Source organism: Chelonoidis abingdonii, chromosome 19, assembly GCF_003597395.2.
Source record: "Chelonoidis abingdonii isolate Lonesome George chromosome 19, CheloAbing_2.0, whole genome shotgun sequence".
Classification (NCBI taxonomy): Eukaryota; Metazoa; Chordata; order Testudines; family Testudinidae; genus Chelonoidis; species Chelonoidis abingdonii.
The window spans coordinates 6,366,405-6,383,460 of record NC_133787.1 but is presented as its reverse complement, the minus strand read 5'-3'; the positions used below and the strand labels follow the sequence as shown (position 1 = coordinate 6,383,460).

Below are 17,056 nucleotides of genomic sequence, written 5' to 3'. Positions count from 1 at the left end.
AGTAGACACGCCACTGTCAGCTTGAACCTTCTGGCTTCTATTGGTTTATCACGGGAACAAACTCCACAGGCTGTGACAGATGTGGAGCTGCTCTGTAATAGGTTACGAACACTGTACACGGTGTTGCCAGTCTCAAAGGAGCAAAAACCAGGAGTCAGGTCCCCCCAAATCATGAGATTGGCCCCACAAATTGTTAGACTTTAACATCATCAAACCATGTGTTTTCAGTCTGTCTTTTGACTAATTCTCCTCTACTCTGCCGGGTACGTGTGTCAGGTAATATCAGGCTGAAAAGGCAACGCACAACGCACACCTCTCCCTGCCTGCTCACTTACTCTCTCCTCACCCGAGCTAGGGGAACTGCCATTCATTTCCTAGTACTGTCTTTACTCCCCTGTGGCTTGTCCCCTTCCCCAGACCCAGCAGCACCACCTCCCTTCCTCCCCCTCTCCCTTCCTCCCACTACCCCCCAGGCTTCTCCTCTGCCCAGATCCCAAGTCAAGCGGGAGACAGGGACGTGTTGTGACTGGGACCTGGATCCAGCAGCAGCTTTTCCCCCCCATGCTGCCCCCATGCTGCCCCCCTGCCCCCCCCAAACTGCCTCCTGCTGCCCCAGGACCCTCTCTCTGCTTTGGGGTCACGCTTGAAGACAGGGCAGGTCTGTGTCCTCAGCCCCAGGCTCTCTGAGGCTGAGCCCTGACAATCAGAGGAGCTTTTTGTGCCTTCACAACAGCTCCCCCTGCAGGCACCAAACACCTGTGAGTCTCAACACTTGCAATACTGGAACACCGCCTCCCCCTGGCTGCTCGAAGAGACACCCCTTCCCCACTGCTCCCCCAGCCTGGGGGAGTGGCCATCTTATCTCCTCCATCTCCCACTCCAGTCCTCCACACCCCCACCTCCCTTCTGCCCCCCACATCCCTCTCAGCCTTCGTCCTTGTCCTCCCACACCCTCCTGCCTCTCTGTGCCCCGAGCCTCCCTCTTCGCCCTACATTGCCCTGCCCCCAGCCTCAGGAGGGACTGTTTATGATCATCCAGTCTGAGCTCTTTTACCAGCTTCTCCTTGCAAGCTGCCCCTATTCAATCTCACCTCAACCCATCTTAATAATGGCACCGGAAGGGGACCAGGCTGCAGGCACCATCCATTGCTTTCAGGTGGCATGACAGACACCCAAAGCAGCTCTGGCAGCCATGCCGCTGGCTCCCAGCCCTGCACACTCTGTGGAGCACCATTGTTCTTTGAGCTCACAGCCCCAACGCCTGGGAAACCTGACTGGACAGTGCCCAAACATGGGCGTTTATTTAATAAAGCCATCCCCGCCTAAGCCCGTCTGTGGCCCTTTTCGTCAGTAGAGCTCTGAGCGCTTTACAAAGGAGGTCAGGCTCATTATCCCCGTTTTACAGATGGGAAAACTGGGGCACAGGAAGGGGAAATGACTTGCCCAAAAGTGGCCAAGCAGAGAGTAGAACCTTGATCTCCTGAGTCCCAGCCCAGTGCTCTAGCCACTAGGCCAGTGGTTTTCAAATTTTTTTTCTGGTGACCCAGTTGAAGAAAATTGTTGATGCCCATGACCCAAATGGAGAGAGTTGGGATGTGGGGGGAAGAGGACTGCAGGATGTGGGAGGGGGCTCTGGGCTGGGGGTGCAGGCTGAGATGGGGCTGGGGATGAGGCGTTTGGGGTGCAGGAAGTTGCTCTGTGTATAGAGGGAGCAGCTCCCAGCCAGCGGTGCAGCCAGGGTGCAGAGGCAGGCTTCCTGCCTGTCCTGGCATCACGGCCTGGGTTGTGCCCTGGAAGCGGCCAGCAGCAGGTCTGGCTTCTAGGCAAAGGCACACAAGCGGCTATGCACAGCTCTCACCTGCAGGCACTGCCCCCTGCCCTCAGCTACCATTGGCCAGGAACCAGCCAAAGGGAGTGCAGAGCCGGTGCTCGGAGTGGGAGCAGTGCACAGAGCCCTGTGGCCCCCCTGCCTAGGAGCCGGACCTGCTGCTGGCCACTTCTGACACTGTGCTGCACCCTGGAACAGGTAGGAACTAGCCTGCCTTAGCTGGGCTGCACCTCCAACGGAACTTTTAATGGCCCAGTCATGGGGCTGACCAGAGCTGCCGCACTCAGTCCCTTCCATGACCCAGTACTGGGTCGCGACCCACAGTTTGAAAACCACTGCACTGGGCCACATTGCCTAAAATCCATTTTTGGGGATTCTGCACTGTTTGACTGTACAGAGTCAAATCAACATATTGGCTTCACACTGTTTGAACATAAGGAAATTAAATGCAAAAACCTTCATTAACCGTATGTCATGCCTGAGATTTTCCATACCCAGGTGTCGGGTGATTCTAAGTTAGAGTCGCCACAACCTCTGCAACTGTCACATCACTCAGATCTAGAAAGGCATTCAAATGAACACCCCACCCCATATGGAACCAGATGGGGAAACACCATGGCAAGTTTCAACGATACAGTTCCCACAGCAACTGTATCGTTGAATGTTCTGATTTTTGCGCCTGTACAATCATCAGCTCAATGATCCATTCAAACAGGCCTTTGCTTCTAATTCACAGCACCATGCAAGTGCATTTCTTTTGATACAGGCCAGCTGGCCCTTTGAAGAGGGACAATCCCTATTAATTTTCTTGAGCAAAAATATCTATTATTTTTCACTCTGCTCCTGCAGAAAACAATCCCCATTGAGTGCATTTCAGTGGAGTGGTGGTAACTTTGTTTTTCCCCACAAATACCACTATGAATAGCTTCCAAATGTTGGCCCAAGGGTGGAAGAGATGAACAACCAGAATTTGTTTTGCAGAGGCACAAAACTCCAGTCCCCTGGCTGCCTTTCCAGATCTCAGACATGGTGTGCGTTTGCATCAGCCTCCAGCTGGGAGAGGCCTCCCTTATGGCGAGCGGGATATGAGGATGAAGGGGAATAGTCTGGATCAGGTGTTTGCCCCTCACATGGGCTCAGGATACAGCCCTTGCCCTGGCAGGAGGAGAACCCAGAGTGGAGTTCTTGTTCATTTCGGAAGGGACTCGGGACACAGCGTTGCATCTGGGAGAACTTCATTTCTACCCCCACCTGGAATGGGCTTTATATTTCAGGGCTGAGACATCAGTGCCAGGTGTTAATGGAAAATGCTCAGTACACCTGCCTTGGTGCAGACGAACCTGGAGCAGGCTCCGGGTACAATCACTAGGAGACTAGCTCAAAACAGATTTCCTCACCGCACGTGAGCGGATTCAGGATAATCCCCAGCCAGTGAGGATCCTGAATTTGGTCTCTCTGGCCATCTGGGTGGAGAGGAGAATCTCAGCTGCGTCTTCTTAGTATAGATTTGGGGCACAGGCACCAAACCACCAGCTCCTCTAGCAGGGACAGGGCTGTTCTCTAATGACCACAATGCAAATACATTTGCTCCTCAACTGGAAATGTTGCAGCTTGTAAAATCCCTGCTGGTCCCACCCCAAAGCCCCCAGCTGGCCAGGGAGGAGAGGGTCCCGCATTGGGCTGAGCAAGGGGAAGACAGAGGGGACACGGGACAGAACCACTAGGGCACATCTGAGTCTAGCCTGCTTTGAAAAAACCCATGCCCTGTTCTGAGAGCAAATGTCACTCCAAGGCCTGTGGAAGCTGTTCGGGAGGGGTTAGGAGCCAAGGAGAAGGGGCTGGTTAACTGACTAGCAATGCAGTTCCACACCGCCATTGCTGGCAAGGCAAAGCTTGTACACAGCTCTGTCCACAGACCTCAGGGCGCTTTATCCACAGGCTGATCACATGGACCGTCCTAGTCACAGATGGGGAAACCAAGGCACGGAGTGGGAACTGACTTGTCCAAGATCACCCAGCTGGCCAGGGGCTGAGCCTGGAACAGAGCCCTGGTTCCCAGTTCAGTGCCTTGTCCACTGGATCAAGCTGTGTCTACCTGCAAGTGCATCCATTTCCACACAAAGGTGCCGTGCATGCGTTGGGGGTGATGGAAATCTGTCCCCTTCTCCCCCCCTCACCTTATTTTTACTCAGCTTATCCGAGCCCACATCCCGCACGGGTTCCTGCTCCTGGAAGCCCTCTTTCTCCTTCTCCAAGGCCACCCTGTTGTCCAGTTCCTTCTCCTGCTCCTCCTCGCCCTCCCCTTTCAGCCGCGCCATCTCCTTGCCAAGCTGCTCGTTCTCATTCAGCACTTCCTGCCGCTCCCGCTTGAGGCTGGTCAGCTCCTTGGTCAGGGTCTCCAGCTTCTGCCGCAGCTGGCGCACCTCCTCCCGGGCCTTGTTGCGCTCCGCCCGGACCTTGCTCCACTTCTCCCGCCAGTTGGCGGTGCAGTCCGACCACCAGCGCATGGTCTTCTCCATCTGGGCCGCTCGGGCCCGGGCCTCCTCCAGCTCCCGCAGCCGGAGCTCCTCCCGGCTCTCCCAGTCCCCGTCCAGACACACGGCTCCCAGGGGGAGCTGGGACGGCCCTGGCAAGGGCGTGCCACTCTTTGGGGTGGGGGACATGGAGTCCGGCAGGCTCATCGTCTCGGGCTGGGGACTGCCAAGGATGTTGAGGAGGCTGGTCCTGGAGAGCTGAGGTGAGTCTGCCAGGCGAGAGCTGGTGCTTTGACTCATGGCGGCCTAGGGGCAAATCCACCTCTCAGATTTTGGGTTATAGCAAGTTCTCTCTCACCTACCGCCACTGGGCAAGCGGTGGGGAATGCTGGACCCAGACTCGCTGTGCACAGACATACAACAGGGAGCAGTTACAGCGTTAGATCAAGGGGAGCCCTATCTATCCCAGGTCAGAAACAGGCCAGGCATGATGGGCTGAGCAGCCAGACCCCCTCCAAAAGGTGCCTCAGACAAAGAAGGGCAGACATGATCCAGCCTGTGCTGCCTAGCCCCTGAGAGGCACAGCAGATGGCACCCCAGTGGAAGGGAAACGGCCTGCTACCTCCTCGCTGGGAGACAGCTGGTGGCGGAGGACCGTCATGCTCTTGCTTTCGTGCATGGGAGACACTTTTCTTGCTGGGCTAGTTTCTCAGGCGACAAGATGATCCTGGAGCCCTGAAAGGAGGAGGAGAAAGATGAGATGTACGAACAGCTGCTTGTTCCTCAACCCAACCCAGGACTCTGCACTTCTCATCTCACACCTCGAGCTCCGGTAGCAACACCCCGGTGCACAGCTTTGGACTGACTGAAGGGGGGGGACTGTCAAGGAGAAGGGCAGGAGGCCACCTAGCACCAAACTGGGCATCACGGGAGAGAGAGGACAACTGGGAAGGGACATACTAGTGTTCTGCTGCTTCTGTAGTTGGCACCTGGAAATGCTGCAGCTATTGACAACAACTAGTCACTGGTTCGTTCACTAAGGCCCCAGGTCAAAAGTAACTACTGATTCTGGTGGCCTCAGGTTTTTGGAGGCCCAACTTGAGACATCTTGAAGGGGGCTGATTTCCAGAGGGCGGGTGCTCAGTGCTTTCTGAAATCATGCCTCATTCAGGCATCTCAAACCGGGCATCCCTGATTGCTGGTCACATTTTCAAACAGCCACTCAATTTGGATATGCAAAACGAGATAGCTCGGGCGTCACTGCTAGGAAGTGCTGAGCAACCACAACTCTGGTGGAAGCCAGTAGGAGTTGTGGGGACTCTGCTCCTCTGAAAACCAGCCCCCAGGTGTCTCCAGCTGGACTCCGAAGAGCAGCCCCCCAAATTGGGAGCCCCCTTGTGAGTGTGTTAATCTAAACTTTCCTGGGGTTCTAATATTATGGGATGGAATTTGGTTGCGTCTCACTCTCTTCACCCCAAAGGTCTCCGGCAGCAACTTCCATAGGGATGATACCATGGTCTAGGTAAACTGTTGCCTCAGCACTGGGGCTGGACTAGCTGACCCCCTGAAGGCTCTTCGCCCAATGCTTCTATGCAGGACAACGTGACAGTATTAACATTTGCTCTCTCAGGAATTTCCAGGGTACAAGCTAAAACGTGCCAGCCCTGCCCACTCTGCCTGGAATCTAGAAATCCAACTACAACCTTTCTACCCCTTCCACTACCAAGGGAAAAGATTCTCCGGTCAGAACTGAGCCTGCAATTCTACTGATGTGCAAACCAGAATAGAACCTTACTCACCCTCTCCCAGGCTAAGAATAGTAAAAATGTGTTATGCCAATAGAGCTGATCAGTCATAGATTTCAGTGCAGGAAGGGACCATTTTGATGATCTATCGTAGTCTGATCTCCTGCATTACACAGGCCAAAGAATTACTCCCAGCAATTCCAACAATGGAGGGAATATTCTTTTCTCCAGCAACTTGTGGTTAAGCTAGAACATGTCTTGTCAAAAAGCATCCCATCTTGATTTAAAGACTCAAGTGATGGAGCATCTACCCCATCCCTTGGCGAGCTCTCCCAGCGGTTAATTACATTGCATCTTATTTCCAATTCGAATTTGTCCCTGTTCCAGCCACTGGATCTTGTTTTGCCTTTATCTGCTCCCGAATCACAGATTGTTATAGGCCACCATCATCAAGTCACCTCTTGGCCTTCTTTTTGTTAAGCTGCTGCCTAAAGAGGTGTCTTTTCTGCACAGTCCCCTTTTCTGACTCTAGCTGGAATCTCACAGTCTGCACCCATCTGCCGCAGCTTGGGGTTTCTTGGAAATGCCTTCACAGAGCATCTAGCGGCACATATGTTCAAGTGGAGTTGTACTGCATTCCACTGTGCAGCCAAGACTAGGGGGCTCAGGCCAGGACCTGGATCAAGCTTCGGGGGGCACAGAGAAAGTGGTGCTTGGGGGAAGGATTCTCAGCACACACACCGGAAGCAGCCCAGCAAGTGGGGCGACCAAATGCAGAGGGATATAAATGGAGCAAGTGAGAGAAGCACACACGTACAGGAGGAATTGGCAACACCAAGGTGCCATTTGCGGCTAGCGAGTCTGCCAAGAGCCTGTCGTTAGAGGCAGCCTCGCAGCATCTCTGTTGGCAGGGGTGAGGCAGGGACAGAGAGCTGGCTCTGTAAGTCAAGGCGGGCTGCAGCTGGTTGGCTGGGACGTGTCTCTAGAGGGTTGGGTAGCCTAGCCCATCTGGGGATGAAAGCCTCAGCTAACATTCTGGAAAGCTGATTGCTACAGGGGGCCAGGGCCATGGTTAGGCAGACGCAGCATGCATGCTGCATATGCGGCAGCACCAGCCCTATCCCCTGGACGGCCCCCACACAGGCTGCACCCACTGCAAGGGCCAGGGCTGTCCTTGGGGGCATAGGGGTGCGGGGCCCCGGACAACTCCCTCCCCCCCACCTCTTGCCCTCCCCCCCACTCTGCCCCCATTCCATCTCTTCCCCCAGCAACCCCGCACTTACTGGCAGCAGCGGGAAGTGGAGCAGCCCATCCCCAGCCAGCTCTACTCCGCCAGCTCCCAGCTGCGGCACTCGCTTCCCGCCACCGAGTGAGTGCGAGGAGGTTGGGGAAACGCCCCCCCCCCCCCGCACTTGCTGGCATCAGGAAGCAGAGCGATCCCAGCCCACTCCCCTTCCCTTGCCCCAGCTGTGTCACTGGGGTGGGGGGTTAGGCAAAGTTTCTCCTCCCCCCTCACTGGCAGCGGGAAGTGGAGCAAAGCAGCTGGGAGCTGGCGGAGTAGAGTGGGCTGAGGTCAGGCTGCTCCGCTTCCTGCCGCTGCCAGTGAGGGGGGCGGAAATCCCTTCCCCCAAGCTCCCTTCCCCGAGCGACACGGCCGGGGTGAGGGAAGCGGAGCAGGCTGCTCCCAGTCCCACTAATCCCCCAGGCCACTCTGGGCCTGTGCAACCCCCAAAAGTGCCCCCTCCTCACAGCTCCTGCCTCCCAGACGGGGGGAGGGCGGGGGACTGCGTAGGGGACCCAAATGGCTAGGGATAGCCCTGTAGGGAGCCCTTGCCAAGCGGAGATCTGTGCTTTCACACACACACACAGGGTCCTAAATATGGCTGGGCCCCAGGACCGGTGCATGCACGCATGTGTGATGGGGAAGGGGGACAGGCTAAACACAGAGAATTGAGGGGCTTTTGGAAATGGGAGTCAGGCTGGATTCACGGCCAGTTTGGAAGCGTCACTCCAGCGAAATGCCAGGATCTGCCCTGCCCTGGTGTGGAAGGAAGTGGTTCAGCTTGCATGAGTGAAGCGGGCAGGGGAATGTGCTTTGATCATGAACTCTTGCCTTCCCTCCCTCTTCCCCACTCCAAGCTGGCCACAGCCATAGGCCAGCATTGCTCTGTTTCACTGTAACCAGGCCACTGATGAAAGCAACCTTTTTCCATGGGGGTAGGGTGACCAGATGTCCCAATTTTATAGGGACAGTCCTGATATCTGGGGCTTTGTCTTATATAGGCACCTATTACCCCCCCACCCCTGCCTTGATTTTTCACACTTGCTGTCTGGTTACCCTACACGGGGGTGGCATTGTAACATGCCCCGGAGAGGTAGTGGTGTCACCTCAGGGACGGGAGCTCTTAGCGCCAACTGTCCCACAGCAGGATTGAGGCTCACTCCCAGCACAGACGCTGCAATGCGGGGGGTGGGCCTGCAGCCCTTCAACAAGATGCTATAGCAAGGTTCCTGCTCCTCACCTCCAGTGGCTGCCCAGGTCCAAGTTGAAAAGCTCATGGCTTCAAAGGGCCCAGAGGCCATAAAACATCCCATCCCAGCACTATTCAGTGCCGGTGCAGGGTGGCAGGAATCGTGATCACACCTATCGTGATCACAATTGTGTCCCACCACAGAGTTGTGCAGTGGTGTCTCCTTAGGGGGTGTCCTGCTGCGATGGGGAGTTAGGTGGCTTCTCCACAGGCAGACCCCAGTGTGCTGAGCAACGGCTCCCATGCAGTGCATCCTCACATGCCTGAGGGGCCATTTCTATACTGCAAACCTAGCAGTAAGTGATGGGGATAGTGGTGGCGTTGTGAGCATGCTACGAAGGGAAACAAGGATACAAATTCCCACTACAACAGTCAACAGGCTCCTCCCCTGCTTGGCCTGGTCATCCCCAGCCCCACCAGGACTGCTCCACCCATGTCACCCACTGAAGAGCTGGTGACGGCCTGGTGACCCAGCAGCCTGCTCCAGAGAACTGGGGTCTCTCCTCATGGCTCTATCACCCAGATTCCTCATGGGAGGCACAGCCACTGCGCAAACCTGCCCTTCCTCACACTGCTCCTCACGCCCAGTTCTCCACCCTGTGCAACTCCCTAGCAAACCCCGAGCCATGTGGGATGGCCACCCGTCCCACTGAGCCCTTGGCCAAGCCCTGAGGATGCCACCCAGTATCCATATTTGCTGCCTTTTGGGTGTCCCGCACCCATACAAAAGTGCCAGCCAAAAGCACAGGATGGGACCCCAAGGAAGTCACTAGTCAGCAATGCCTAGTGCTGCCCCCATCAGTGTCTTTAAGCCGGAGAGCTCCATCTCCACAGCACCCCAGCCCTGGCCCACCCTTTATAAGGAGCAGAGTCCTCAGAGCCCTCAGGGCCACATGCTCTCTGCCCTTCCCTTAATTACCACCACTGTCCCCCGAGGCCCCAGTTCAGCACAACCATCCCCCTGGCTGAGGAGAGCCAGCCAGGGGATGGGGTGGGATCCAGGCTCCCCTGCTTGGGCATTGAAAGAGACGTAGTAATTACTTAGCTCTCTCAAATCCCCAGGGAAGCCTCCCTCAGTTACAAATGCCATTGAGGAAATCCAACAGCAACCTCACACCCCCTAAGGGCAGCTGAAGGGGGCAGAGGAAGCTCCTTGCCCTCCCTTGACAGCACTTTCTGACCCAGAGACCCCTCATGTCACCAGGACCGGGCTTTTCCAGACCGGAAGCAGGGGAGGGGGCTTCATAGAGAACCCTGTCCTAGTGTCGGCACCCTCGCTGACCTCAGCGTGCTGGGGTAATGGGCAGCCTCTCAAGGACCTAAGCCTCAGAGAACTCTCCAGGTCAGAGTCAACCACTGGTGCCACCCAGAAGCCAAGAGGCAGAGCAGGTCACAGAGCACCGATCTACGTGCTTGTGGCAGGACAGTGCTTACCACGTGGGCAGTGGTGCTCTGCGCTAGCTTTAGCCACTCGCTGGCTTCATGGCGCAGGCCCAGGCAGAGCATGTGACCGGAGCACAGTCTCCAGGTGTCAGACACAGAAGTAAGGAACGGTTCCAGCCTCCTAGCCAGCCGGAGAATCGCCGTTTCTCTTGGCCACAGCTCCTGGCACATGACCTCTCTTTGATCCCTGAAGCCACTTCCACTGGCTCCTCACCCCTTGCTTCCCAGGGCTGAGAAAACCACAGCTGCTTCCTGCTGCCCTCAGGAATCTGACTTTGCATTTACAGCCAGGCCCGGAGACCAACACGCTGGAGTTTGCTGCCGAGTCCCTGGCTCCTCATCCCTCCCCATAGCTCGCTGCACAGGCTACTGCTGCAGCAACACGAGGACACGCCGAGTCAGAGCTTCTCAGCCTGGCTCCGTCAGCCAAAGTCCCTCTGCTCACAGGCGGCTGGCTGTGCATATGCTCTCAGCTTGCCCTACAGCATTTTCTGGGCCAAATCCTGGTCCCAACAGAGTTGGTGGGAACCTTGCCATCGACTGCTGTGGGTGTCCATGTCATTTCCTCCACACGATCTCGCTCCTGTTCTAACCCCACCTCCACAACTTGTCGCCATGCCCTGGCAACACCTCACCAACACAGGTACCCCTTGCGCCCTGTGATCTGTCCAAACCACGGCTGACCAGATCCACTTTCCCCAGGTCAGCGCAGGGAATCTCTGCACTGGCTTCCCTTCCTCATGTAGGACAAGCTCTGTGCCTTGGAAAGGCTTCAGGGCTCTGCTTTCAGGTCCCCCTTTGTAACCTCCCCCTCTGTCGGCCCCAGCCACACCCCTCTCCTCGCTGCTCCCGGCGACTCCTTCTCCCATGCTCAATGTCACACCTCCACCGCAAGGTCAGATCCTCAGCCCATCTACATTGGATTGGCCCCAGAGAAGTCTACAGAGGGAAGTGAGGTCAGTAGGTTCACACCAGCTGAGGGTCTGCACCGATGGTCTGGGCTGGATATCTATGCTCCCTTGCCTGCACCACCCAGTTACGGCGCCAGATTAGTAGCGACTATTGGCTTTCCTCAGCATCTTCTTTCCTTTACCCCCCTTTCTCCCCAGTTTGCTCTTCCCCCTCATCTGTTTTTCACACTGCCCCATCACCATGGCATCTGAGCACTCTTCCACTTTCACCATCTCTCTGCTCACGCTTTAGCCATAAAGTTTTTACAGAGTTCAGCTGAACCAGGCTCTTCTATGTGGCTTCCACCCTGCCCCCTGCTCAGTCTCTCCCACTCCCTGTGGCATTTCCACCGCCCCAGGATGCCATGGGAGGCGCTGCTAAGGAAGAGTATGCTTGTTAAGTCTGGGGGCATAAATCACTCGAGGTAATACAGCTGGAGGGTAAATAGGTCTCAGAGTGTGGAGATGGCAGCAGATGGCTGCTGAGACAATCACAGTAAAAACTGAAACAATATTCTCCCTAACAGGAACGTGCCCAAGGAACATCAAAGCCAGAGCAGAGAACACCGCTCTCCAGGGTGCTCACGTGGGGAATGACAAGGGGTGAGTTCAGATGTTTGGAGAGTGGATCTACGCTCAGATGCTGGGAGCATGGATCCAGACACTAGAGCCTGGGAGTGAGGCTCTTGCTGTGCTCGGGGGCTGAGTGCGAATCCTGACACTAGCAGCCCAAGGATGGAGACTCCTGCTCGCAGTGGCTGGATACCAGTGCTCCAGCGTGGGTCCCTCACCAGGCACTTACAAACCAGGCTCTCGCTGTCCTGCCCCAAGCGGCTCTAGCTGGTGGTTATACAGCGACGGTCAGAGCAATCAAAGGTTCATCTGTTTCCACCTCTCCCCTTGCTCCCTCCAGCAGGCCCTATGACCTCTGCCATCCCTAGACAGATCAGGCAGCACTCCCCTGCCAGCCCAGCAGCCATGCACACCAAGCACCCACAGAGTGTCTGGCTGTGCCCACATTGCCCATACCACAGAGCTGCTCCCGGGCCAGGGCCTGGTGAGCTGTTTGAGCAGTGAGACACCCACAGGACACCCCAAATCCTGGCCGCAGTGCCTCGCCCAAGGAGAGGAACCCCCAACTTACCTGCAGGACTCTGCCCCCGCCTGCCCCCTCTCCTCTTCTCACTCACTTCAAATGCTGCAGCTCCAGTAAGTTATTAATTCATTCATTAACTCCTCCATCTCCCCAGCTCTCAAGAACAGCTGTCACAGCACTCAGACTCAGACTCTAGGACTGGAAGGGACCTTGGGAGGTCATCGAGTCCAGCCCCTGCCCTCATGGCAGGACCAAATACTGTCTAGACCATCCCTGATAGACATTTAAGAGTAGGTTAGATAAATATCTCCAGAGATGGAGATTCCACAGCCTCCCTAGGCAATTTATTCCAGTGTTTAACTACCCTGACAGTTAGGAACATTTTCCTAATGTCCACCTAAATCTCCCTTGCTTGCAGTTAAGCCATTTCTTTTCTATCATTGGAGGCTTAAGATGAAAATTTCTCCCTCCTCCTCCGACACCCTTTTAGATACCTGAAACTCTATTATGTCCTCCAGTCTTCTCTTTCCAACTAAGAAACCCAATTCTTTCTAGCTTTCTTCATAGGGCATGTTCCAAACCTGTTAATCATCTTGTGCTCTCCTCTGACCTTCTCCAATTTCTCCCACATCTATTCTTGAAAGCGGTGCCAGGACTGGACAACAATACCCCATGGAGGCCTAACCAGCGCGAGTACGAGCGGAAGAGATTCGGTCTTTTGACCACAATCACCTGAAACTGCATCCCAGATCTACGTTTGCTTTTTTGCAACAGTATCACAACTGTTGACTCATGATTAGCTTGTGGTCCACATGACCTAATCATCTTCTGCCATATCGCTCCTCAGACAGTCTCTTCCCATTCTGCTAGTGTGAAACTCATTGTTCCTCTTAGTGGAGCACTTTGCTTTGTCTTTATTGAACTTCACCCGGTTTACCTCGAGCTCATTCTCCAATTTGCAGATCGATTTGTAAGTTTGACCCTGTCCCCTCAAAGCAGTTGCAATCCTCCCGTTGGTATTGTCTGCAAACTTAAAGGCTACTTCTATGCACATCAGCTAGTCGTTGATGAGAATATGAAACAGCAGCTGGCCAACAACGAACCCCTGCGAACTCATTTGTTATACCTTTGTCAGCATGATGGGGCCATTAATAACTACTGCTGAGACGTAAAAGCAGGCAGAGAACCTGTGGCACCTTATTAGACTAAAACGTTGGAAGCGTTGAGCTTTCGATAGGCTGAATACCCACTTCGTCAGACGCACGTATGGAAATTTCCAGGGCAGGTATATATATGCTGAGCAAGAAGCAACCTAGAGATAAAGGTTTAGTTCAATCAGGGAGGATGAGGCCCTGTCTAGCAGTGAGGTGTGAAAACCAAGGGAGGAGAAATGGTTCTGTAATTGGCAAGCCATCCACAGTCTTTGTTTAGTCCAGAGCTAATGGTTTCAAATTTGCAGATGAACTGAAGTCAGCATTTCTCTTTGAAGTGGTCCTGAAGTTTTTGCGCAGGATGGCCGCCTTAAGGTCTGCGTAGTTGTGGCCAGGAGTGAAGTGTTCTTCTACAGGTTTTGTATATTGCACCTGATATCTTGATGTGTGTCCATTTACCTTTTCCGTAGAGACTGTCAGTTTGCCGATGTAAGTAGCAGAGGGCATTGCTGCATATGAATTGGCGTATATACATTGGTGATGTGCACATGAATGAACAGTGATGGTGTGGCTGATCTGGTTAGGTCCTGTGATGGTGTCGCTGGTGTAGATGTGGGCAGATTTGTAGCTCAGAACCAAAATCCATGCAAACAAACTGATCCCACTCTGCCCACATCTACACCAGCGACACCATCAAGGACCTCACCAGATCAGCCACACCATCACTGTTCATCACTTGCACATCCACCATAATATACGCCATCATATGCCAAGCATGCCCTCGCTACATAGATCGCCAAACTGGACAGTCTCTACGGAAAATAAATGGACACAAATCACATATCAGGCAATGGCACAAAAACTGTAAGAGAACACTTCAACCTCTCTGGCCACACTACAGAGACCTTAGGTGGCCATCCTGCAGCAAAAACTTCAGACCAGCCTTCAAAGAGAAACTGCTGAGCTTCATTCATCTGCAAATTGACACCATCAGCTCAGGACTAAACCAAAGACTGTGAATGGCTGCCAATACAGAACCAGTTTCTCCTCCCTTGTTTCACACCTCCACTGCTAGAACAGGCCTCACCTCCCTATTGACAACCTCATTATCTCTAGCTGTGAAATTACTGACCCCTGAATTTCACTACCTGCCGCTGACGAAGTGGCGTATTCCCCGAAAGCTCACGCTCCAAAACGTCTGAACTATAAGGCACAGGATTCGCGTGTTTGACAGATCCAGACTGACACAAGCTACTCCCCTGATACTCTGAGTTAAGTTATCCAGCCAGTTATGCACCCACCTTATAGGGCCCATCTAAATTGAATTTCCTAGTTGATCGATAAGATATCATGCACGAGACGTGATCAAATGCCTTTACTAAGTCTGGTATACCACAATCCACCACTCTCCTTTATCCACAAACTCGTATCTATCTGCAAAAGACAGAGCAATCAGAGTTGGTGTTACACAATTTGTATCTTACAAACACATGCTGTGATCCTAATCACTTTACACATCTATCCAAGTTGCTGCAGATGATCGTTCTTGAATTACTTGCTTCCATTATCTTCCCTGGCAAAAGTTACTAAACTGTCTATGTGTCTCGACTGGTTTTTTATTTCCGGGCTTTTTTTTATAGAGCGCACTGTATTATGCCCCTTTTGCCAGTCTCCGAATCCTCTCCGTCTCCTGACTTTCCAAAGATAATAGCTAGAGGCTCAGATACCTCCTCTATTAACTCCTTGGTATTCTAGATGCATTCAACAGGCCCTGGTGACTTGCAGGCATCTAATTTTCTAAGTGATTTTAACTTGCTCTTTTTCATTTTATCTCTAATCCTACCCCTTCCCATACATTCACTATGTTAGACATTCCATTCAGACTCTCAGTGAAGACGAACAAAAAAGTCATTAAGAATCTCGCATTCCAAGTTTCCTGTTACCGTTTCTCCCTTCTCACTGAGCAGGGCCTACCCTGTCCTTGCTTCCTCTGCTTCTAACGTATGATAAAAAGTCTTCTTGTTCCCTTTATCCCATAGCTAGTTTGAGCTCATTTTGGGCCTTTGCCTTTCTATCTTGCCCCTGGCATCTTGGTTATTTCCTATATTCATCCTTTTAATCTGACTTAGTTCCATTTTTATATGACTCCTTTTATTGTTAGATGCAAACTCGGTTAAGCCAAGGGGTCTTTGCACATTTCTATCTTCCTACCCATCGAATAGCTTCCTTTGGGCCCCTAATGTGTCCCTTTGAAAAAACTGCCAACTCTCCTCATTGTTTTTCCCCTCATCTTGATTCCCATGGGACCTTACCTATCAGCTCTCTGAGCTTACCAAAATCACTTCCTGAAATCCATTGTCTTATTTGCTGTACTCCCTTACCCTTCCTTAGAATTGCAAACTTATATTGTCATCATCACTTCACCAAGCTTCCTTCTACTTTCAAATCTCAACAGTTCCTCCCTATTGTAAAATCAAGTCTAAACAGCTTCCCCCAGTAGCTTTTCAACTTCTGAAATAAAAGTTGCTGCAATGCAGTCCAGGAACTTATTGGATTCTGTGCCCCGCGGTGTATTTTCCCAACATATATCTGGATAGTGAAGTCCCCCATCACACCCAACTTGGGCTTTGGAATGATTTTTGTAGTTGATTAAAAAAGCCTGATCCACCTCTCCACCTGGTTAGTGGCTGTAGTAGACTCCTAGCACGACATCACCTTGTTTTTTACACCTTTTATCCTGAACCAGAGACTCTCAACACTTCCATCTCCACTCAGTCAAGTGTGTACATTTTTAATACATAGCAACACCTCCTCCCTTTTTCCCCTGTCTATCCTTCCTGAGCAAGCATACCCATCCACACCATACAATTCCAATCATGTGTATTTATTCCACCAAGTTTTAGTGAGCCAACATTCCATAGTATGTTTTATTTATTAGCACTTCCAGTTCTTCCTGCTTATTATCCTACTTCTCGCATTTGTATATAGGCATCTAAGATACTGGTTTGATCTTGCCTCCCAGTTTTGCCCTGACCCTCCTTTCTCTCTGCCATTATAGCCCATGATCCATCTTGTTTCTGACACATCTCCCAGGTCTTCATGTTCCCCACTTACCTGTGGGCTTTGCTCACCTGTCCCCGTCGAACCTAGTTCTGTCTTGATTCGTTATTTGGACAAAGGCAGCACTGTCTGCCTTTGTCCAAATAACAAACCCAGATAAACTCTCCCAACCTCTGACCCCTGCTTTTGCCACCCCATTAAACCTGGGCATCTGATCATTCTCACAGCAACCCTCCCCATACTGACTCTGCCCTCATGTCTGACTCATGCAATGAGCATGCAGGTTCTCTGCTCAGCTTCTCCCCAAAGGTCCTATCCTGGTCCGCCTAGGAGAATGGGATCAATGCCCAAAGGCAGGGCCACAAGAATAAGGCTTTTCCTTATTTATAACAGGTACACTGCCCGACTCTAGGCTTTTCATCCAAGGATCTCAAAGTGCTCTGCACATCCCCTGAAGGGCAGCTGAAGTCACCAAGGCCCACGAGGTCTAGGGAGATTATCTGCCTAGTGCTTCTTGATTATCGGACCTCTAGATTGCCCCACCATCTTTGGTGTTGCCCAGGCAGCTCACACAAGCCGATGCTCCATCATTATCCCCATTATACAGTTGGGGAAGCAGAGGGTGAGGATGATTGGCCCAGGACGACACAGCAGGTGAGTGGCAGAGCCAGGAGCTATGATCATACAGCACTTGTCACTGCAGCATCTGAGCGCATCTCTCAGAATGTAGGCCAAGAGCCTTGCACCCCCCCCAAACTAGGAAGAGAACCCAGGAGTT

General features: G+C 52.9%; 1 protein-coding gene across 4 annotated transcripts in view; it reads right to left on the bottom strand.

Moving 5' to 3' along the window:
* CCDC102A (coiled-coil domain containing 102A) overlaps positions 1 to 17,056 on the bottom strand; it is a 55,637-nt gene that overhangs the window by 25,607 nt on the left and 12,974 nt on the right. For 3 of the 4 annotated variants that reach the window (XM_032784659.2, XM_032784669.2, XM_032784676.2), the window contains exon 2: positions 4,006 to 5,037. In XM_032784659.2, the coding sequence (XP_032640550.1) occupies positions 4,006 to 4,602 (597 nt within the window). In that variant the 5' untranslated portion in view covers positions 4,603 to 5,037. Of the gene's footprint in view, positions 1 to 4,005; positions 5,038 to 17,056 lie in introns of those variants that run through there. The other variant, XM_032784686.2, reaches the window with a different exon arrangement.